Raw genomic sequence first — 23,548 nt, forward strand, 5'->3', positions numbered from 1 at the left:
TAGTCCTGGTTGAGTCCTGGTTTAGTCCAGGTTTAGTCCAGGTTTAGTCCTGGTTTAGTCCTGGTTTAGTCCAGGTTTAGTCCTGGTTTAGTCCTGGTTTAGTCCTGGTCTCTTGTACACTGGTCTTTTGTTGTTGATCTGATGAATATTCATAGGTTTTCCACATTATTCCGATGATCCCGTTTGTCCGGAGGGAACAGAAGGCGGCTGTCCTCATTCTGTCGGAGCGCTACCTGGTCACAGCCCAAACAAAACGCACCAAACATGACACAGACAGTGACACAAAGTACACAAAAGTACACAAAGTACACAAAAGTATACAAATATATACAAAAATATATAAAAGTACAAAACACAGTAGACAGTACACACATCTGTCGGGCTCATGCTTCTCGGGGACATCGACTCATTCATTTCCTCGAGACTGATCCTGACTTTAAAGACTCTCTACCTGATTTGTACCTTCTTAAAACATGAAAAGGAGAACTGTCTGCAGTAGTCCAAAGAGCAGAGTTAAGTCAACGACAACTAGCATGCTAATGTGCGATTCCTGATCCTCAGATAATAAAGCACTTCATAATTAGACACAGACAGCACACAGTGGACTTATTTTGACCTCAAGAGCTGCTCATCAGAGAGAATTTAACCACGGCCATGACAGTCTGACACATGGAGGTTTGTTTCATTCACACGTTTGAGTAACTTTATTATTAGTCTGTCTACAAACCTCAAAATGCCCTGTTCCACCTTGTGATGTCATCAAGTGTTAGTTTTCAAGTTAACAGCTCCTTTTACTTTTAGTAGAGATTGCAAATTCCAGGTCTGAAATGATCCAAATGATTCTAGTGAAGGTGTGTGGAGTTTAAAAACACAGTGGAGCACTTCCTGTTGTTACCACATGATGACATCACGAGGTGGAACGGAGTGCTTTCAGTTTGAGAGAAGAACTCAGCCTAAATCGGCAAAACACAACTCCAGGTCTGTTTGTGATGAGGAAACAACATTAGAACAGATCAGAAAATAAAGTAATATGAGCCCTTTAATGCCATACTGTGGAGAAAAATTACATAGTGCAGCTTTAATATCAGGCACACAGCTTAAAGGTTTGGTCAGAGGGAAAACTGCAGCGCCCAGACACAGGAAGAACATGCAAACTCCACACACAAAAGCGAGAGGCGTCCTTTGTTTCTTATTCATAGAAAAAACATCTTCCTCCCACAGACTTCAGTGATTAAAGCTTCACTGCGGTTTATTCCCATGTCTCAAAATGATTCACCTGCATCTCCGAATAACACTCCTCCAATCAGATGCCTCCGTTTGGCCTTTGTCCCGCCCCCTCATCATCTCCCATCTCAAAGCTGTCAAAATGGCCGCCTTCCTCCGTCGGCGCGGTGATGGATGGGGTCAGCTGACAGTGGGCTGCGGGGGGTCAGAGGTCGCGGCTCGATGATGAATGAAGTGTTGCCGAGGATTATGGGAGATTTTTGACGAGCGTCGGAGGAATGTTCAGTCTGAAAATAAAACCATTATTAAACAGTTTGAAGCGTTTGGTTTAAGCGACACAAGAAGATTGATCAGACCAGACCAGGACTAAAGCAGGACTAAAGCAGGACTAAACCAGGACTAAAGCAGGACTAAAGCAGGACTAAACCAGGACTAAAGCAGGACTAAAGCAGGACTAAAGCAGGACTAAAACAGGACTAAAACAGGACTAAAGCAGGACTAAACCAGGACTAAAGCAGGACTAAACCAGGACTAAAGCAGGACTAAAGCAGGACTAAAGCAGGACTAAAGCAGGACAGAACCAGGACTAAAGCAGGACTAAAGCAGGACTAAACCAGGACTAAAGTAGGACTAAAGCAGGACTAAAGCAGGACTAAAGCAGGACTAAAGCAGGACTAAACCAGGTTCTTCTCCCCTCTTCTTCCTCCGTCTCCTCCCCTTCTCTCCTTCTGTCTCCTTCCCTCTCATCCCCCCATCCTCCTTCTCTTCCTCCCCCTCTCATCTTCCTCTCTTCTCATCTCCCTCTCTCCTCCTCTCTTCTCTCTCCCCCTCTCTCCTCCTCTCTTCTCTCCTCTCCCCTTCTCTCCTCCTCTCTTCTCTCCCCCTCTCTCCTCTTCTCTTCTCTCTCCCCCTCTCTCCTCCTCTCTTCTCTCCCCTTCTCTCCTCCTCTCTTCTTCCTCCCTCTCCCCTCCTCTCTCCTTCCTCCCTCTCTCCTCCTCTTCACTTATGACATCTCTAAATTGTCATCTCTGGACTAAGTGTTTTTTAAATGTCTTCTGACGCCTGTGATCAGAGTTAAACTCAAACGCTGCAGATTCATCAGGACCACAGCGTTCAGAGGTCAAAGGTCAAATGGAGGAGATGATCAAACAAAAACACATTTAAATGAAAAGAAATGTCCAGCTAATACAGATGAGGAGCTCAGAAACAAACAGGGACAGAGACTGTGTGGGATTATACACACTATAGAAAACAAAGTCAAATATGTGAGATGCTCCACTGTTTGAATGTTCTCCCTGTGTTTGACAGAAGCTCCTATGTTAAAGTTGCACTGTGTAACTTTTCAGGTCAAGGGTCTGTCACCTGCTTGGACAAACCTCCTTGTCAAACTCTGATCTGGTCTCTTTTGCTGAGCAGAGCTGGGTCTGGTCAGGACCTGGATGTGACACCTGTGGGCCACAGGGGCCACAGGGGCCACAGGGACCACAGGGACCACAGGGGCCACAGGGACCACAGGGGCCACAGGGGCCACAGGGCCCACACAGGGGCCACAGGGGCCACAGGGGCCACAGGGCCCACACAGGGGCCACAGGGGCCACAGGGGCCACAGGGCCCACACAGGGGCCACAAGGGGGCCACAGGGGAAACAGGGGCCACAGGGGCCACAGGGACCACAGGGGCCACACAGGGACCACAGGGGCCACAGGGGCCACAGGGGCCACAGGGACCACACAGGAGCCACAGGGGCAAAACTGTTGTTGTGTCCTTGGGTAAGACACTTGACCCACAATGCTGAGCATAAATGTGGTGAATGTTGGTGGTGGGAGGGGCTGATGGTGCAGATTGGCAGCCTCTCTTCTGTCAGTCTGTCCCAGGGCAGCTGTGGCTACAGTGTATCTCACCTCCACCTCCACCTTATATTTTCACTGGAATGTTCCATAGTGTGGATATAAATGTACTTCTATTGTAGGTGTCAACATTCCACAAAAATCTGACCTGTAACGACCTGATAAAGCCATACTGCAGAACATACTGTGATACATCTCCAAGTGCACTGTCTATGCACCAGGACAAAAGTGAAAGTGAAAGTGATATGTCTCCACCAGGCCAAGTTACAGGTCAGGTCTGTGGAGTCTGAATGCATTGTCTTTTCAAATGCCTGTAGTTGAATGTAAGATCCATAACTGTAATGCCATACTGTGGAACATTTCAGCCAAAACCAATAGTTACACAATACAACTTTAATGTATTCTCTCAAAGTACGTTCGCTGCATGTTCTCTGTTGTCTCCAGCCTCATTCTCTCTGTTTCCTTTTGCCTTTTACCTGTTTTTTCACATTATTTTCAATTGTAAAACAGAAAATATGGCACAAAAATAACATTGTTCAAAATTGTTGATAAAATGACCCAAAAAGTAGATTTTTGTTGTTTTTCGTGTCACACTGGCCTGTCCCCGTGTCACTGTCTCAAACAAAAGTCAAATTAAACCAAAACAAACAGGATTTATTCACAATTAGCTTCACTTGTGTCGTTAAAACGTGAATATTTTCAGAGCTAAAGGTCGAGTGTATCCAAGCGCAGACGTCCTGTCACCAACGAGACACAAAAGTTTACATCAGGAAAGAAAAGCCACAGGAACACAATTAAATTTAAAAGAATCAAATACACAAATATAAATGAGACAGTGTGTGTGACAGGGACTCTTCACCTGCACATGTGTGTGACAGGGACTCTTCACCTGTACATGTGTGTGACAGGGACTCTTCACCTATAGGGGTGTGTGTGCATGTGTGTGTGTGTACACATGTGGGTGTGTACATGTGTGTGTACATGTGTGTGTACAGGGGTGTGTGTGCCTGTGTGTACATGTGCGTGTACATGTGGGGGTGTGTGTGTGCGTGTGTTTAGGGGGTGTGTGTGCACATATGTGTGTGCGTGTGTATGTAGGGGTGTGTGTGTACATGTGTGTGTACAGGGGTGTGTGTGCGTGTGTGCAGGGGTGTGTGTGCGTGTGTGTTTACATTTAAATTCTCGTCCTGTGTGTTTCTTTTAATAATATGAGTTTTATTTATGTATTTAAATTGTCTGTGTGTGGTTGATTAGGGGCCGATCTGGGGCCAGGACGCCTTTGTTTTTGTTCATATCTGAAAATAATACCGTCATAATTATGGGTTTATTCAAACGTGTTTCTAAACCTGTGATTTAAAGTTGTGCAGCGTGACAAGTCGCTTCCACAAAGATGTTCCATTATTTAAGAGAAATAAATATTTGATAAAAATTGTGGCTCATTTTTAAATTATAATTTCAGTTTTGATTTGATTCAATCAGTTCCACAAACAAGAGATTTGATACAGGGTCAGAGACGAGCGTCCAACACAAGCAGCTATTGTTTTTAACCTAATTTTGAACTGTCTGCAGCAGCTCAGCCCCGCCCCTCTCAGAGTGACATCACAGTCAGCGCAGTGTGTTCAGCCAATGAAACGACTGCATCACATCAGGTTTGACAGCTTTATGTGCACAGTTTTGTATCATGTTTTTGTATATTTATGGAGAATTGTAACGTGGGGGCATGGGTGATGTAGGCCTGTGGGCGGAGCCTCGTACAGGTTTGTACTGCTAACTGTAAGGAGGGTTTGAATAGGCCCCAGGAGAGATCACTAGATTGCTCAAACATGCATGGGTGACATCTGAAACCTCTTCAGAGTCCTGGTTTAGTCTTGGTTTAGTCCTGGTTTAGTCTTGGTTTAGTCTTGGTTTAGTCTTGGTTTAGTCCTGGTTTAGTCTTGGTTTAGTTCTGGTTTAGTCCTGGTTTAGTCCTGGCTTAGTCCTGGTTTAGTCCTGGTTTAGTCTCGGTTTAGTCCTGGTTTAGTCTTGGTTTAGTCCTGGTTCAGTCCTGGTTTAGTCTTGGTTTAGTCCTGGTTTAGTCCTGGTTTAGTCCTGGTTTAGTCTTGGTTTAGTCCTGGTTCAGTCCTGGTTTAGTCTTGGTTTAGTCCTGGTTTAGTCCTGGTTTAGTCTTGGTTTAGTCCTGGTTCAGTCCTGGTTTAGTCTTGGTTTAGTCCTGGTTTAGTCCTGGTTCAGACGGCTCTGTGTTTGTACTAACCTGATTTCTGCCATAGTGGCAGAGTGGTTAGCAGTGATGGTTGTGGGTTAGATTCCCATGTGTGTGTGTGGAGTTTTATGTTCTGTTCTGACAGGTTTAACCCAGATTGGGTCAAATGCAGAGGGCACATTTCTTGACAAAACACAGTAAAATGAATCAGACCCAAGTTAAAGTGACTCAGTAAAAACATTGAGACGTTTTGGACTGAGTTTATTGAAGAGATGGTCGTACATTTGCAGCAGGATTCATGCATCAAGCTTCTTTTGCTCTAAATCTGTAATAAATGACAGTTATATTCCACACCACGTTTCACAAACACGAGCATTTCCACATCATATGTACAATTGAACGAAACGCGCCCAAAATCCTCAAACAACATCGCAAAAAACAGTCAAGGCACGCGTTTTACCCTCAACGTCCGAAATATCCCAAAATTAGGATCAATATTTGGGATTTTATGGAAGATAATGAAAGAAAACAAGAGGAAAGAGACACTTAAAGGTCTGATATTAAAATCCATGTTCTAATGCTGTTCCCTCCTCAAAAACACACCTGGAGTTGTGTTTTGTTTCATTCACACATGTTTGAGTGACACTTTATTATCAGTCTGTTACATCTCCAAAGCTCAAAACGCTCTGTTCCACCTTGTGATGTCATGAAGTGGTAGTTTTCAAGTTTACGGCTCCTTTTACCTTTAGTTCAGTTGAGATCGGAAAGTCCAGAGCTGAAATGATCCAAATGATTCTAGTGAAAGTGAATGTGAGTTTAAAAACACAGTGGAGCACTTCCTGTATTACCACATGATGACATCACAAGGTGGAACAGAGTGTTTCCTGTTTGAGAGAAGAACTCAGCCTAAATATGCAGAGTTTGTGTGTTAAACATGTGAATGAAACAAAACACAACTCCAGGTCTGTTTGTGACGAGGAAACGACATCGTAACATCAGAGAATAGAATAATATTTGACCTTTAAACAACACGCACAGGTTCAAACTTTGGTCGTGTTGCATAGATTTGAGACTCAAAATTCATAAAAAAAATTTGTTTTGAAGATTATAATTGTAATTCTATAATTGTGTCGGAGATATAATTGTGTTTAAGAAAGAGGGAATCATCTTTCACACATTTTAGTGAGCAGTTTGAAGTGTTTAAAATGGGAGAAAATGACCAAAAACCTGGATCTCAAAACGTATTTAGGTTGTGATTTTAAATTATCGTCCAAATCCAAAGTTGCTCAGGACATTTTTAATCAGTTCATATTTTTTTTTAAACTATTTTTGAATTTGAAATGTGAAATAGTTTTGCAATACAATCTTCATTTTGAACTTTGAAGCACAGTGACAGTTGTAGCAGCAGGAAACCATCGTAAAGCCTTTCAAAATAAGAGTCTGGACCTGATTTTGTGCATTTCCTTTAAGTATAGTCTGTCTTTACGCTTTTATTTTGATAATCACATGTAGGTAGTTTAGTTTAACACATGGATCTCGCTTTTGAATCTGGGGCCATGGTTCGGGCAGAAGGTGAAAATGGAAGAAACTTCACTGGAGAAGAGTTTTTATAATTTATCTATTTCATATTTGTTTTATTTTAGAAATGATCAAAAGAAGCAAAAAAAAAAAAAAAAAAAAAGAAAAGTGAAATGGTCAAAATGTACCAAAATATTCCTTTCAGTTGAGTTGTTAGCGTCTTTGCCAATGGGAATCACAGCAATTGATTAGTTAAACTGACCACCTTGTGATGTCATCAGGTGGTAATACAGAAGAGTTCCTTTTTTAATGATAATGTTCAGTTTTAAATTTAGCTGCTATTGTTTTAAGCCTGATTTTAACTGTACAGACGCCCAAACTCTGAACCTCTGAATCGGACCTTTACATGTTGAAATTCTGTTTTAGTTAGAAATTTATCGATTAAATTAAATATTTAATTTTCAAATTTCTATGGAGATTTATACGAAAACTACATTTTTTTCATTTTATGCTATTATTTGTGGCTGTTTCAAATTTTTCAAAAAGTGGAAGTTTGATCATAAATTTGGTGATTTTTTATTTTATTTATTTTCGTCAAATTTTGCGACGCTATGTACAAATTTAAAAATATAATAAAAATGACGCACGTGTAGAATTGTGTAATGATTTAGCCTTTTCCTCATGGGGCCTTTATCAAAACTGTCAACATCTCTTCAAATTCATAAAAACTATAGTGAAAAGTATAAAAAATAAAAAAGCCAAATATCATTAAACAGTTAAATATCCTACATTTTAAAACCTAAAATTGCATAATAATAAAATAAATAATGTGAAACCTACTCAACCGCATCCGCAGCACCACACGTCCAGACTTAAACATAACTCAACTTTATAATAAGAATAAATTAAAAACTATATAAAAAAAGCCATACAAAATACACACTTAAAATAACTTAGTGCTCATTTCTGAATTCAAATCATTTCGTTTAGCATTTTTGTTTCAAACTTGCCTGGGATCCAAAACACACATTTCTCAGATGGGCGTGATTGACAGGTGTGTGAGCCAATCAGGGACAAGCACGGTCTGTATCAAAACAAACATGGCTGCGTAAGAGGAGAAAAGAAAGAATGAAAATATCACTGAGCGAAGCACAAAGCTCTGTTCATCTGAGGGAGAGAAGTGGCATTTTGTTTGTAAATGATGAGCGACCAATGAGCTCCTTCGTTTCACGTGTGTCACTGAAATAAACAAATCTGATTGGACGATCTCGTTTGGTTCTGACTCGAGGTGATGGAGGGAGCGGTGACCAGACTGATAACCCACGGAGTGAAAAATACTGTTGATACTTTGCAGCTGATGTCATCAACATTCACTGGGGGTGTGATGCTAACTGTAAGCACTACACTGTCTGAAGCTCTATTAGACTTTAATCTGAGCTTTGTTTTAGCACAATCTGACCATAAAGAACTGACACATCTGAAGAACAACAGATGAGCTTAAAAAAGACCCTCTCATATAATATTAGACACAAGCTAACTAGCATTAGCCAACAGTTTTTCAGTTAGTCACTCTCACCTTTTTGTGTAAAATCAAACTCCAGGACCATGAACACTCAGATTGATCCCGAGCTCTTGAACACGTGCTCTTTAAATCACTTTGGGATTTATACAAAAACTAAAATGTTACATTTTTCATTTTATGCTATTGTTTTTGGCTGTTTCAAATTTTTTAAAAAGTGGAAGTTTGATCATAATTTTGGTGAGTTTTCTTTGGGATTTGTATTGAGTTTTCAGTGTAAATGCACACACTGTGTCTCTATGCTGAAGAGTCCACCATAGAGATCCATGTAGAACACCCCAGTCTGATATCGCTGCAGAGTATCAGTTTTACTAAAGGCAAGACTCAAACTGCAGACTTCATGTAAAACCTCTGAGTGCTATCGATAAGTGAAATGTAACAAAATCTAAATAAATGAATTCCTACTGGTTGAAAATTAATTTAAAAATAAAATAAAAAAACAGATTTGTCTGTGATTTGGTTCAACGTTACTGTTGTACATTTGTGAAGATATTTGAGGCTAAATCTAATTGTACAGTATTATCTGAATATAAATGAGTTGCTTGTCGTTATAGTTTCAGTTTTCTGTCCATCCAGATTTCCAAACCTGTTTCTTCTCTCAAAGTTCTCTTAAAGTTTGGTTTGAATCCAGTTTAAGTGCAGCGTGAAAAGGAGAGAAGCTCCAGGAGAGAGAGGGGGGTGTCCGCTCACACGCAGCCCAGAACCAGGCCTCTTCAGTGGGGAGAGGGTCCAGCAGGGTCCCCTAAGGACGGGTCTCCAGGAGGATGAGGCTCTCCAGGGAAACTGAAGGAGAAAAAAAAACAATCGTTATTTTCTTTTTAAAATTTAAAGTGGTTTAACTTGATGTTCTATGTAAATGTGCGATTATCATGTTTTATTTCAGTGTTTGTAAAGGTTGTGTTTTTGCAGTTCTGTGTTGTTGTGATGAACAGAGGAACAGGTGGAGGGGGGAGGAGAGAGAGAGAGAGGACGGGGGCTGCAGAGGGTCATCCAACGCTGCAGGCAAAAAACACTGTCTATAATGTGAACGAGGGAGGAAGAGAGGGAGGGACTGAGGGAGGGGAGAGAGAGGGAGGAGGAGAGAGAGGGAGGAGGAGAGAGGGAGGGACATGGAGGGACTGAGAGGGAGGAGAGGGAGGGGAGAGATGGAGGGACTGAGGGGGGGAGAGAGGGAGGGACTGAGGGAGGGGAAAGAGGGAGGAGGAGAGAGCGAGGGGAGGGAGAGGGAGGGACTGAGGGAGGGGAGAGAGAGGGAGGAGGAGAGAGCGAGGGGACGGAGAGGGAGGGACTGAGGGAGGGGAGAGGGAGGAGGAGAGAGGGAGGGGACGGAGAGGGAGGGACAGAGGGAGGGGAGAGAGGGAGGAGGAGAGAGCGAGGGGAGGGAGAGGGAGGGACTGAGGGAGGAGGAGAGAGCGAGGGGACGGAGAGGAGGAGAGAGGGAGGGGAGGGAGGGAGGGGAGGGAGAGTTAGGAAGAGAGGGAGGAAGAGAGGGAGGAGGAGGAGAGGGAGGGGAGGGAGAGGGAGGAAGAGAGGGACAGACAGAGAGGGAAGACAGAGGGTCAGACAGAGAGGGAAGACAGAGGGTCAGACGAGAGAGGGAGGGGAGAGAGTGACGGACTGAGGGAGGGGAGAGAGAAGGAGGGAAGAGAGAGGGAGGAAGAGAGAGGGAGGAAGAGAGAGGGAGGAAGAGAGGGTCAGACTGAGGGAGGAGAGGGGGAGGGACAGACTGAGAGAGGGAGAAAGAGAGGGAGGGAAAAGGGGGAGAGCAGGAGGGAAAGATGGAGTAAAAGAGAAAAGATGGTGGGGGCTAAACCACTGTGTCACTAATATGACAGAGTGAGAGAAAGAGGGGGATGGATGAGAGGGAGAGAGAGATGGTGGGGGAGCCAATGTGAAAGAGTTGTAGAAAGAGAGGGTGAGAAAAGAAGGAAGGTGAGAACAAAGACAAAGAGAGAGAAGGAGAGAGAGCTAAACACACACACTCTAATCTGACAGAGAGAGAGAAATTGAAAGAGGGGAAGGGAGAGAGGGAAAGAGAGAGAGAGCTAAAAGTTTCTAATGTGAGAGAAAGAGAGAATGCAGCTGAGCAGGGACAAACGAGTAAATAAGATGAATATTTAAAGAGGTGAATTCACAAACGATTCTTTACGATTCTTCATATTGGTTATTATTTATGTTTAATGAACCCAAAAGTCCAGGAGGATTTAGAGACGAGGCTCAAACCCAAAAAACAGGTTTGAACTGAAAAAAAACAAAAAACACTCTTTGTCTCTGTAGTTTGAGCGGGTGATTAATGAGACAGTCCTGGTCAGAGAGAGGGAGAGAGAGAGGGAGGGAGGGAGGGAGGGAGGGAAGAGAGAGGGAGGGAGGAAGGAGAGAGGAGAAAGGGGAGAGAGAGAAAGAGGGAGGAAGAAGAGGTGGAACGGTGAGAGAGAGAGAGGGAAGAAGAAGGGAGGGGGAGAGAGAGAGTGAGAGCGAGGGAAAGAGGGCGGAAAGAGAGGTGGGGAGAGAGAGGGAGAGGCAGAGAGAGTGTTAAAGAATAAAGCAGGAGAGAAAGGGATGAGTTAGAGAGTTAGAGAGAGGGCAAGGGGGAAAGGGAGAAGCAGAGAGAGAGAGAGAGAGAAAGAGAAAGGGAACAGGGGGAGAGAGGGCAGAGGGCTCTCAGTGCCTCCAGCTGCCCCACGGCTAATGCAACAAATACACTCTAATACTACAACTAATGAAACTTCTACTACTGTTCCTAATACTACTACTACTGTTACAACTATAACTACCACTACTACTTTTATTACTACCATAACTACCACAACACCTACTACAACTCCTCCTCCTATTACTACTTATACTACTACTACTGTCACTTCTGATACTACGTCAGGTGTCCAAGTACACAGCCCATGAGCAATGTAGGAAAAGTACACACTAGTATTCTGACACCAAATACACAGGTACAACGGTAGTACACACACACGCACACGCACACGCACACGCACACACACACACTAGAAATACTAGAGAGGAGTACACACAGAGGTACACGGTGTACTCCACTGGTGTGTGTCCTGAGGCTGTGTGCTCTTTGTCTGTGGATGATTAAATCTGCGATCACATTAACCCTAAAAACACTGCTTTAATATCAGACATGTGTCACAGATGCGGCTCAGGGGGTACAGCCAGCGCCTCTTAACTGGAAGTTTGGTGGTTCAGTTCCAACTCTGACCTGTCCTTGGGCAAGACACTTCACCCCTGTGTTCTGTGTGAGCGTGAGTGAGACTTTAAGTGTAAGAATAATGGAATAAATGAAACTCACCGTCGCTGAGTCCCTCCTCTGACTCCGCCCTCAGACAGGACGCACGGGATGATTGACAGCTCCCTGAAGGAAACAAGGGAACAAGGGAGGGAGGGAAGATGGAGGGCGGAAAAAGAGACGAGAGTGAATCAATTCTGTGGTGAAGGATTTTTGTTTGTCAAAAGTTGTGAATGAAAAACATGGAAATCTGTCTTTTTTAATTGGTTCAAACTAATGTGTGAGTAAAGCCAAACAGGGAAAGTTTACACAGAATAAATCTGACAAATAAACAAACAGAGAAGAGAAGAGAAGAGAAGAGAAGAGAGGGAGAGGGGGAAAGGGAGAGGAGGAGGGGCAGGAGAGGGAGGGGGAGAGATGAAAAGAGAGAAAGGGAAAGAAAGTTGGAGCACAAAGGCAAGAGAGACAAAAAAAGAAAAAGAAGAAGCGGAGGGGAGGAGCGGATACAAGCAGGAAGATAAAGAGGAGAGGGGGAGAGAGAGACAACAACACAGAAAAGGGAGGGAGAGAAAGTAAAGAGAGACAGAAAGAGGATAGGTAGAAAGAGAGCAACAAAAGAGAGAGCGGGGGAGAGGAGAGAAGAGACAAGATAAAAACAAAGGGAGAGAGAAGAGGGAGGAAGAGACAGGTAGAGAGTGAGGAGGGAAATGGCAGAGAGAAAGAGAAGATACATAGAGGGAGGACAGGTAGGGAGAAAGAAAGGGAGAGGAGAAAGAAAGAAAGAAAGAGACACTATCAGACTGATGGAAAAGTGGCTGCCATCCCTATCCCTGCCTCTCTGTACCTGAGCCCCTCTCCTCTGTCACTCTCTCCTCTTTATTTTTCTCTCTCTCCTCTCCTCTCTCTCCATCTCTCCTCTCTCTCTCTCTCTGTTTATCTGTGTGTGTGATCTGAGAATAATCAGGATCATTTAAAGATTCATTTGTCTGGAGACTTTTATCGGGGTCTTTAGGGCGGCCATTTTGGATCTTTGGCTTTAGTTTCCTCTGGATAGTCTGAGGGGATTTAGATAAGAACTTAGACCCAAGACCGGACTCTAGACCAGGTCCAGAGTCCGGACCAGAGACTAAAGACCAGACTAAAGACCAGACTAAAGACCAGACTAGAGACCAGGGACCAGACCAGAGAATAAAGGCTCATATTGAAACTAATTTATGCCACCGACACAAAAACCCTAAAGCAGAATTCTTCCAAAAACTAAACTTCTAAATGTACATGATTAAAAATAACTGGAGCTAAAATAAATAAACAGAAAAAGTACCAGGTTAAATACTTCCCATCAAAAATAATTGTTCCATCTGCCCTTTATTGAACCATGTGTTTATATAGTAGTTACTGTGACTCCTCACCTGTCTCCAGCTCCTGTTTGGTGAGCCCATCTCTCCTCCTCCTCCTCCTCTTCTCGCTCTCTTCTCTCCAGGACTGAATAGTAGCTCGGACTCTTCCCTCTCATGTTCCCGGAATCAAACCTCAGACCTGACTCTCCTAGTACTTCCTCTGGTCTTCCTGAATCCTGGTTTTGTTGGGGTCTTTTCTGTCTTTTAGGAGCAGAGAGGCTGTAGCAGAGCGGAGGTCCCAGATACACCTCCTCGGTACAGGCTGGGAATAGTGTCTCCTCATCGCGGATATCCGGGCTGAGCGCGTGGATCGGGTTGGGGTCGGATTTCCCCTCTCTCTCCTGGATCGTCAGGGAGTGTTCCGGCGTAGTTTTCCTAAAATGTTCCGGGCTGGGAGAGCTGAGGCGAGGCGTGGGGGAATTGCTGGAGGACGAGTTGTTTTTGTGGTCTAACATCTGCAGCACCTCTCCACAGTCGCTGTCGTGAGAGGACAGAGACAGATACGAGTAGAAGTCGCCGTTTCTGAGCTGAACCGAGCGATGAGAATGCTCCAGCACCTGCACAGCAAACAGGGAATAGATCATGGTTTGACTTCAAGTTTTTAGGCCGGTTTTAGTCGTTAAATCAGACATATTGTGCTTGTGTCTGCTCTATAGTTATGATCTATGACACCCACATTTTAAATCACAATATTCATCTAAAACAACTTTTTTGTTTTGGATTTATTTATTTTTTCACAGACTTGTCACATACAAGTGTAAACAGCTGTTAGGTCTACAAACCACGCTATATCTTGGTATGTCTTATCATCACTTTGACTGATTACTATGTTTCTGTCTTGCATTAAATCAATAAATAAAAGAAAACGACTTAATAAAGGAAAAAAGTACAGTGACTTCTGTGTTAGAAAACGGCGGTGCCAAATGGGAGCTGATGTCGGTGTAAACATCAGAAGATAAAACTGGAGACGGCAGTGGTACGTCACAGTGGGCGTGTACGTCACAGTGGGCTTGTACGGGTGGAGGTGAAAATGGGCGTAGATCGGCAAAATGGAAAATAAGCGATTAAAGATTACTCAAACATGCACGACTCTCTGTAAATGTGACTTTGGGTGAGTAAATGGTGCAGAGAACAGACTTTAATATGGTTAAAGCCTCTGAAAAGTCCAGTTTGCCAAATAGCTCTGCTCTAAAGTTTGATGAGATGATGAACCTATGAGGACTTCAGGGACCGGCCTCCTGCTGGTGCACACAGTCAGGACTAAACATGGAGAATCAGTGTTTCAGTTTTATGCAGCTAAAACCTGGAACAGTCTTCCTGAAGTTTACAAATAAACTTGCCTTGCCTTCAATGAAATGGTTTAGTCTGAGTTTAGTCTTCAAAATGTCATATATTTTTAATCTATGGATTCACCTGGAGTTGTGTTTTGTTTCATTCACACGTTTATCACACAAACTCTGTATATTTAGGCTGAGTTCTTCTCTCAAACTGAAAACACTCATCATTTGGTTCATTTCAGCTCGGATCTTGTCTTCTGTGGTCACTTCGTCTGGATCTACATACTGATTGTAAATTGTCGCTGCTCTTACTTGTCTGTATGAAAGTGCGCTGGGGGCGGGACTGATGACTTTCTGATCAGGGACGCAGGATTCATCATTATTGCTGCGTCTCTGATCTATGAAGCGGTTTATTGAATTAGCGCGTTTGGGTGCACACATTAAAACGGAAAGACTTTTTACATTTGAGTCAAAGGAACCCAGGGTCACACAGGACGCAGAGCAAAACTTCATCCGTTTCAGAGTGAAATTCATAATATCGTTTCAACATGCATTCATTAAACAGAGCTGATTTAGATTAGCTGATCTAATATCATCATTTTAGCTGCCTTAAAAATGTGACAAAACTCTGGGGAAGGCAGATGTTTCATAAGCCAAACCAATTTAATGTTCAAGAATGGAGTCCCGAAATTTAATACTTTGAAAATCATAAAAAAAAAAAAAAATGGACCTGTAGTAAATGGCCCTGTACCAAATTTTTTCTCATGTATTTGAGCAAAATGTGTCTGGCCACAGAACAGATATATTGTATAAGCAGCTCTTAAGGTTGTCAGAGAATCAGGAAGTTGTAAAAAGTGCTTATAAACTCATCGTGGTGAATAATTAGGATGGTGAAGTGAGGAATAACTTTGGATCACTGGAAACTATTTAGTTCTGGTTTTGTTTTTAAGACCATAAAAATTAGTACGTCATTTTTAATTTATTATAATTTAAATATTTTTAAAAATCCCTTCCATCCTCCTGTATCCCTGTGTGTCATTTACCCTCCCATCCTCCCTGTGTGTCAGATGCCCTCCCATCCTGTAGTATCCCTTTAGTATCTTTAGTATCCCTTAATCTGCAGATGTTGTGTGGTTTTATACCTTCTCTCTTATATGTGCTCCCACTGTCTCCGCTCTCGTCTCCATCTCGTCTCTGTTCCTTCTCGTGTTGGTCAGGTCCATAATTTCCATCACAAAGTCGTGCACGTTCTCCTCCTGCGGCTTTGGCTCTTCAGAATAAAACGTTCCAGGATGGTGGCTGCAGCAGTGAGCGCCATGACGTCTTTTATTGTGAAAATCCCTCTCTCTCACTTCCCGTTTGGCCTGCTCCTGCACCAGAGACATGAACTTAAACTTCTCCTGAATCGTTATGGCTTTCCTTCCGTTGGTCTTTTTGCGCAGTGCATCATGGGAAGTTGAGTCCTCTGTTGTCAAAGGCGGAGACTGCACAGAGGAATTGTGGCATGGAAGTTCGCCCTTTAACTGTCCGACTAAATACGAGGAACTTTTAGAACCGTCTTGCTTTCCGTTTTCAGATTGTGAGAAAAACTCGCTCATATCTTGTGCTATTTCTTCGGTATTTGCATAAAAATCTCGAAGCGTCTCAGATTTCTTCGTAAAAAGGCTAGATTCTTCTCGTAACAGTTCATCGTCTGCATCTTTGCTTTTTAAACAACTTTGGTCAACGTTCCCGTTCTCAACATCATCCACGAATTGGCTAATGTAGCTTCTGGTCGCGTTACGTCGGTTTTCTTCCTCAGCATTTTTGTTTCTCTTATTTCCAATGAGCTTCGACGAATTTAAAAATGCCTTCTCCACGTTTTCGTTGCGGTGGAGGTTGGATCCACATTGTAGCTCATCTTTCAGCCCGATTTCCGATTTGGAAAATGGCGTTTGGATCCAGTTTTTTAGCTCTTTTTGCATGTAATCCAACCCAAATGGTGAGTCAAATTCTTCCTCATTAGCAGACGATGTAGCACTAAATCTGTCCTCCATTTCATCCCTCACTCCTAGCTCCTCCTCCGTTAGCGTCGACGATGACAGAAGGTCACTGTTATCATCTTCATCATCTGTGCACGCTGACGATACATTGACCACCATGCTTAAGCTAGCTCCATCCACTTCGTCCAGTCTATTCCCATGCTTTTTGCAGTAGTTAGCATTCACGGCACTAGCGGGGATGAAGTACTTGTGTTTGAAATCGTCTGAATTTTGAGACAAATCGTCAATACCGCTCAGTTCAATCATAGAAGTGGTCGTGGAGCTTTCCTGCACCAAAGATGGTGGACTTAAATGGGAAGAAATCCCAGACAATGGAGAGATTTTCCCACCAAGAGACGGAGAAGCAGGAATTCGGTTCGGAGACATGCTAATTAGAGCCATATCCGAAACGCTACGGGTCATCTTGCCTCCTATCGGGCTCTGGATGTTTTCAAGTCGTTGTAACAAATCTAGTGTGCGTCTGCTTAGCTCCTCGGATGAATTTTCAACAACTTTTCCTAAATTTAAATCTTGTTTTTCCACAGTTTCCTCATTTTGTGTGTCCACGTTACGATTTGTGTTGTCAAAGGAAGCACTACGCTGCATTGGGAACAGTTCCACGCCCATCGCTAGCAACGATTCAAGGGACGAACCATGTGATAAAACAGGGCTGAACCGATTTTCTAAGCCAGATTTTTGCTCAAAGTTTAATTCCTGAAATGGTTTTGCCGATTCAAATTCTAAATCGGAATCAGAATCAGCAGGAGTTAAAATTCCACGTCCGTTTATCAAAATTTCAACTGCTTCCCCTTTCCGAGGCTTCCGATTTTGCATGTAACTTTTCTTGCCCAAAAAATCTTGCGTTCTTTCAAAATCCGTACTGAAACTTTCAATGTCTTCCTCAGTATTCCTTTCCAACTTCCATCTTTCATTCATTTTTCCATCATCAACTTTATCCTCAAAATCTTGTATTTCCGAGTTTGCCGTCTCTGTATCTCCGGTGTCAATTCCACTTTCACTTTCCGATCTACGACTGTTCACCGATATTCCACGTTCAATACCTTTCTTAACTTTCCCGTTCCATTTGTCCTGCTTTTGGTTCATAATTCCTCCTAAAATATCCGGTAAAGATTCCACAGAAGAAAATGAAGAATCTTTGCTCAATGATTTTGTCAACAAGTTATGCTTTCCAGGTTTGTTTTTCAAATTTGCGAGTGGGAATTGTGGCTGTTTGTACAACTCCACATCGTGAAGGTTATAAACTTGATAAACATTGGTAGAATTTGCAGTTTTTTGTGGGTTTGCATTGAAAGTTGAGCCATTTTGAGCAGGTAAATCGTGGGTTAAATCCGGTCCTTTTATTTCCTCGTTGGATTCGGAGATGGTCATGTCTGTCTCGTCCCATTCCCACGAGTCATCTGTTAAAATTCCAGACGTTCCCACATTTTGAGCCGAGGTGATCTGGTGGAGGTCGACCAATCCGGGCTCCAGGAAGTTTCCAGGGACCTGACGACAGAAAGAGTAGAAATAATGTGAGTTTAAAAGAAATGCAGGAGGTTGTGTCGTGTTTGGGTTTACCATTTTCTACATTTGATATAAAACACAAGACATAAAATATACGAACCAAGATCTATGGACTTATGTAGTCAAGAAAAAAGTGAAATAACTCTACTAAATATACATTTTTAAATATTTTTGATTCGAGTGTCCATCTTTTGCTTTGTTGACACCACTGCAAACCCTTGGACTCTCAGTGAGCTTCACAATAACAAATGATTTCCAAGAGATAAAAGATTTTAGATTTTGAAAAATAGCCTTTCTATTTTTAAAAATCTAAAATCTGAAAGAAGTTTGGGTTATTTTTATTTTGCTACATTCCACATGTGTCATTCATAGTTTGGATGTTTCCCATGTGTTTGTCTCCAGTAGGTTAGACGACTGTAACGTCCTGCTCACTGGTCTCTCCAAACGAGCCTCAAGACAGAACAGAACATCCAGAACGAACGTGAAATAATGATAATACATCAGGTTTGACATGTACCGGGATAAAAGCGGTGTTTGACCTGGAGAAGCTTATAATAATATAAACCTAGAGCAGTTGGACAGATGCACAGAATGGCCATGTCTCTGTCAGCTTGACCCAAGGCAGCTGTAGCTCAGAACAGAAACATCTCACCACGATCAGAGTGCGACGGAGGAGAAAGTGCAGTAAAGCAGAAGTTTATAGCCTCTTAAGTCTGCGAGGCCAAACTGGAGAGGACCTGTGCATGTGCAAGTCCAAACGATGTTAAAAACCTAGATGACCTCTGACACTTTAGGTCCGTGCCACCTGCTGGACGGGCGAGGGATTACACTCATCGTATTATATCCAACACATACCGGGTCTGAGATTACACTGCTAACATCACTGTACTCCTTCATTTGCATTTGTTCAGACAGTTAGAAGTAAATGAACGTCTTGTCTTCTTACACCTCCCCATCTCCTCCTCTTCCTCCCTCCCGTCCTTTTCCTTTCCTCCCTCTCTCCCTCCTGTCCCATCCTCTGAACAGCTTGTACAATTACAGTGCGGCAGTTCCTCTCCTCCTCTCCCTCTCTCCTCCTTGACTCTCTCCCTCTCCTCCCTCCTGTCCCATCCACTGAACAGTAGTAGTTCCTCTCCTGATCCATCTCTCTCCTCCTTCCCTCTTTCCCTCCTCCATCCTGCCCCCTCTCTCCTTCCCTCCTCTGTCACCTCCTCTCTTCCCCTTCCTGTCCCCTCCTCTGAACAGTTTCTATAATTACCCTGCTGTAGTTCATCTCCTCCTCCACTCCCTCCCATCTGCCCCTCCTCTCCTCCCTCCTTTCCTCTCGCTCTCTCCTCCTCCTGTCCCTCCTCTGAACAGTTTGTATAATTACCCTGCTGTAGTTCCTCTCTTTGATTCTCTATTTGCTTGTGTCTCTGGAGTCTTGTGTGAATAATTCATTTCTTTGTCTGTGGGTTTGTGGGTATTTTGTGGTAGATTTACGAGCTGGAGAGCGTTCGACTTTCGCTGAAATGATCCGAGCGTTTGAATCTCTGTCACTTTCATTTGAAGAGGCACAAATAAACATCACGTTCTGTCTGTCTCAATAAAAATCAACAAGGAACTGTTTTATAATCAACAACTCCAAGCAGCAGCACCTGCAACCAGGAAACAGGACTGAAACAGGACTGAAACAGGACTGAACCAGGACTGAAACAGGACTAAACCAGGACTGAAACAGGACTGAACCAGGACTGAAACAGGACTAAACCAGGACTGAAACAGGACTAAACCAGGACTGAAACAGGACTAAACCCGGATTGAAACAGGACTAAACCAGGACTAAACCAGGACTGAAACAGGACTAAACCAGGACTGAAACAGAACTGAAACAGGACTAAACCCGGACTGAAACAGGACTGAAACAGGACTAAACTAGGACTAAACCAGGACTGAAATAGGACTGAAACAGCACTAAACCAGGACTGAAACAGGACTAAACCAGGACTAAAGATGGACTAAAACAGGAGTAAACCAGGACTTAAACCGGGTATAAACCAGGACTAAACCAGGATTAAACAAGGACTAAACCAGGACAAAAGCAGGTTTAAACCAGGACTGTACCAGGACTGAACAGGACAAAAACAGGACTAAACCAGGACTGAAAGAGAACTGAAACAGGACTAAACCAGGACTAAAGATGGACTAAAACAGGAGTAAACCAGGACTTAAACCGGGTATAAACCAGGACTAAACCAGGATTAAAACAGGACTGTACTAGGATTGAAACAGCACTAAATCAGGACTGAACAAGGACTAAACCAAGACTAAATCAGGATTAAACAAGGACTAAACCAGGACAAAAGCAGGTTTAAACAAGAGTGTACCAGGACTGAACAAGAACTAAGCCAGGGCTAAACCAGGATTAAAACAGGACTGTACCAGGATTGAAACAGTACTAAACCAGGACTAAACCAGGACAAAAGCAGGTTTAAACCAGGACTGTACCAGGACTGAACAGGACAAAAACAGGACTAAACCTGGGCTGAACCAAGAGGTCCAGAACAAACCAAGTCTTCAACAGAACTAAATCAAATCTAAATCAAAATTAAACCAGGGCTAAATCAGTGCTAATGCCCCACAGACACTGACCACTCAAGATTAACCACCCCACAAAAGAGGCATCACATCAGGCCTAAAACCAGGTCTACACTGGGACTAGACCAGGACTAGACCAGAACTAGACCAGGACTAGACCAGGACTAGACCAGGACTAGACCAGGACTAGCCCTTGAACTGCAAATATCCCTGAGTATCACAAAGAATACTTAAATATTTCTTAAGAAAACTAAAAGTCCCTGCAGAAGTTCTGGCGCTCTGTTCTCCTGTGGGTATGATTTATGGTTTTATGTTCATCACAAACTGCTCCTGTTTCCCTGACACACACAATCCACAAACTATAAAATGAAAAATGGCCGACCACCTCCTCCCTGGGCTTTCCCCGACGCCGTGACAACAGAGCCAGAGAGCATCATGGGAAAGACCTCACAGTTTGAAGATACAGGGAGATTCGGCCACACTCGAGATACATTTACTATGTGATACTAATATAGAAAACTTTTGCATGGGGAAACTAGACACATTTATTTATTGGGGATAATGCCTGACTCCTCCTACTTTGGGATTAAGCCAATCACAGCTGTTTTGAAATTTGGGGAATTTTTTATTTTTTTTCTTTCTAAAATGGTCACAGTTGGTGTCTGCATCTAATTATAAATCATTTTTATGGTCCACAAAGCAGGAAGTAAGTGCTAGTGCACAGTTAGCATGCTAGTCGTCGTTAGCATTACTGTGATGTCAAAATTTCGAGCTGGTTTCTGAAAGTTGTGAAAAGTGTTTATAAACTCATCATGGTGAATAATTAGGACGCTCAGAGTGGATAAAGTAAGTGAGGAGTGACTTTGAACCACTGCAAACCGTTTAAAATAAACTAGCTTTGTTTTTCACCTTTTTCAGACAGAAAAAATCAGGAAGTGCGCTGTACATGCTAAAGGCACATGTGTATATGTGTGTGTGTGTGTGTGTGTGTGTGTGTGTGTGCTCTGACCCTGGCACACACTCGCTCACTTGTGTTTCACAGTTTACTGCTCCAGAGTTTGAGTCGTTAAAAGATTCAGTGTTTACAGTTCCTCTGTCTGCTCTGTGCTCTATCTCTTTACTCCCTCTCCTTATCTCTTTACTCCCTCTCTCTGTCTCTTTACTCCCTCTCTCTATCTCTTTACTCCCTCTCTCTATCTCTTTACTCCCTCTCTCTATCTCTTTACTCCCTCTCTCTGTCTCTTTACTCCCTCTCTCTGTCTCTTGACTCCCTCTCTCTGTCTCTTGACTCCCTCTCTCTATCTCTTTACTCCCTCTCTCTATCTCTTTACTCCCTCTCCTTATCTCTTTACTCCCTCTGTCTCTTTACTCCCTCTCTCTATCTCTTTACTCCCTCTCTCTATCTCTTTACTCCCTCTCTCTATCTCTTTACTCCCTCTCTCTGTCTCTTTACTCCCTCTCTCTGTCTCTTGACTCCCTCTCTCTGTCTCTTGACTCCCTCTCTCTATCTCTTTACTCCCTCTCTCTATCTCTTTACTCCCTCTCTCTGTCTCTTTACTCCCTCTATCTCTTTACTCCCTCTCTCTGTCTCTTTACTCCCTCTCTGTCTCTTTACTCCCTCTCTCTGTCTCTTTACTCCCTCTCTCTATCTCTTTACTCCCTCTGTCTCTCTCTCTCTCTCTGCCTCTCTCTCCTCTGCACTGACTCCACACTCTGACTGACAGGGTGTTATGAAGTTCAGAAACACTGCTCCTCTATCTCTCTCCCCTCCGTTTTTCCACTCTCAACCCACCCTTCCTTTCTGTCTTTTCTGTTTGTCTCCCTTTCTCCTTTCTTTCTCTCTCTACCCCCCTCTCCCTGCCTACACAGCATCTCTCCCTTTCTTCCCCTTAACCCTTCTTCTCTCCATCTATTTCTCCTCTCTCTCTTCTTCCTCCCTCTCTCCAACTCAGTCTCTCTCGCTCCCTTTCCTTCCCTCCCTCTCTCCTCTTTTTTCTCTTACTTCCGCTCCCTGTCTCTTTCTCTCCCTCCTCTTTTTTCTCTTCCTCGCTACCGCTCCTCCCTTTCTCCCTCTTCCTCCTACTCTGTCTCTTTGCCTCCCTCTCTTCCTTTTCTTTTTTCCCTCCTTCGCTCATTCCCTCTCCTCTCTATCTCCCTCCTTCGTCTCTCTTTCCCTGCTCTTTTTTATCTTGCTCCTTCCCCCTCCTCCCTTTCTCATCCATCTCTCTCTATTTCTCCCCCTCTCTCCCTACCTCTCTCCTCTGTCTCTCCTGTCTTTCTCTGCCCCCTCCCTCCTCTTGCTTCCTCTCCTCTCTCTTCCCCCTCTCCTCCTCTCTCTGTGGTTGATATAAAGTCAGGCATTACTGTGGAGCAGAAGACAAATAGCAGCAGGTCACAGAGTCTGACCCCACACACACGGAGCGCTCATAATACTGCCTCAAGAGACGGAGGGAAGAGGGGAGAGAGAAGGAGAGGAGGAGGGAGAGGGGGAGGAAAGAGAGGACAGGAGGATGAAAGAGAGGAGAGCGACAGAGGCGGGGAGGAAAGAGAAAGAAGAGAGAAATGAGAGGAGGAAGAGCTTGGGAAAAGGGAAAGAAAATGAGAGGAAAGAAAAAGAGGAGAAGGGGAGGAGGAGGGAGAGGTAAAGAGGAGGAGAAGGGGAAATAGGGGGGAAGAGAGAGGGATAAGAGAGAGAGCCTGTTCTGAATACATATCCAAATGCATCTCTGTCTCTCATTCACTGATTCTTTCATGTTTTGTCACACACAAATTCAATATAACTAAGATAAATTCAAATTCGAAATAAAGATGTAGCCTCCTCTGTACCCCGTGAGCCTCCTCTTTACCCCGTGAGCGTCCTCTTTACCCCGTGAGTGTCCTCTTTACCCCGTGAGCACCCTCTGTACCCCGTGAGCGTCCTCTGTACCCTGTGAGCATCCTCTGTACCCCGTGAGCCTCCTCTGTACCCCGTGAGCCTCCTCTGTACCCCATGAGCATCATCTGTACCCCGTGAGCACCCTCTTTACCCCGTGAGCGCCCTCTTTACCCCGTGAGCGCCCTCTGTACCCTGTGAGCGTCCTCTGTACCCCTGTTAGTATTGTGTGTAGTAGTGTATGCAGTATCTGAACTTGTACTGT

At 43.7% G+C, this 23,548-nt stretch overlaps 1 protein-coding gene across 1 annotated transcript in view; it reads right to left on the reverse strand.

The window, feature by feature from the left end:
- Window positions 1-7,300: 7,300 nt before the first annotated feature.
- Window positions 7,301-23,548, reverse strand: part of LOC129457326 (A-kinase anchor protein 6-like) — a 65,100-nt gene continuing 48,852 nt past the window's right edge. The window contains exons 9-12 of the mRNA XM_055230940.1: window positions 15,432-17,816; window positions 13,025-13,569; window positions 11,679-11,741; window positions 7,301-9,151 (exon numbers count right to left, since the gene is read on the reverse strand). Coding sequence (XP_055086915.1) covers window positions 9,082-9,151; window positions 11,679-11,741; window positions 13,025-13,569; window positions 15,432-17,816 — 3,063 coding nt within the window. The 3' untranslated portion in view covers window positions 7,301-9,081. The remainder of the gene's footprint in view (window positions 9,152-11,678; window positions 11,742-13,024; window positions 13,570-15,431; window positions 17,817-23,548) is intronic.

The sequence above is a fragment of the Periophthalmus magnuspinnatus genome, chromosome 22 (assembly GCF_009829125.3).
Source record: "Periophthalmus magnuspinnatus isolate fPerMag1 chromosome 22, fPerMag1.2.pri, whole genome shotgun sequence".
Lineage (NCBI taxonomy): Eukaryota > Metazoa > Chordata > Actinopteri > Gobiiformes > Gobiidae > Periophthalmus > Periophthalmus magnuspinnatus.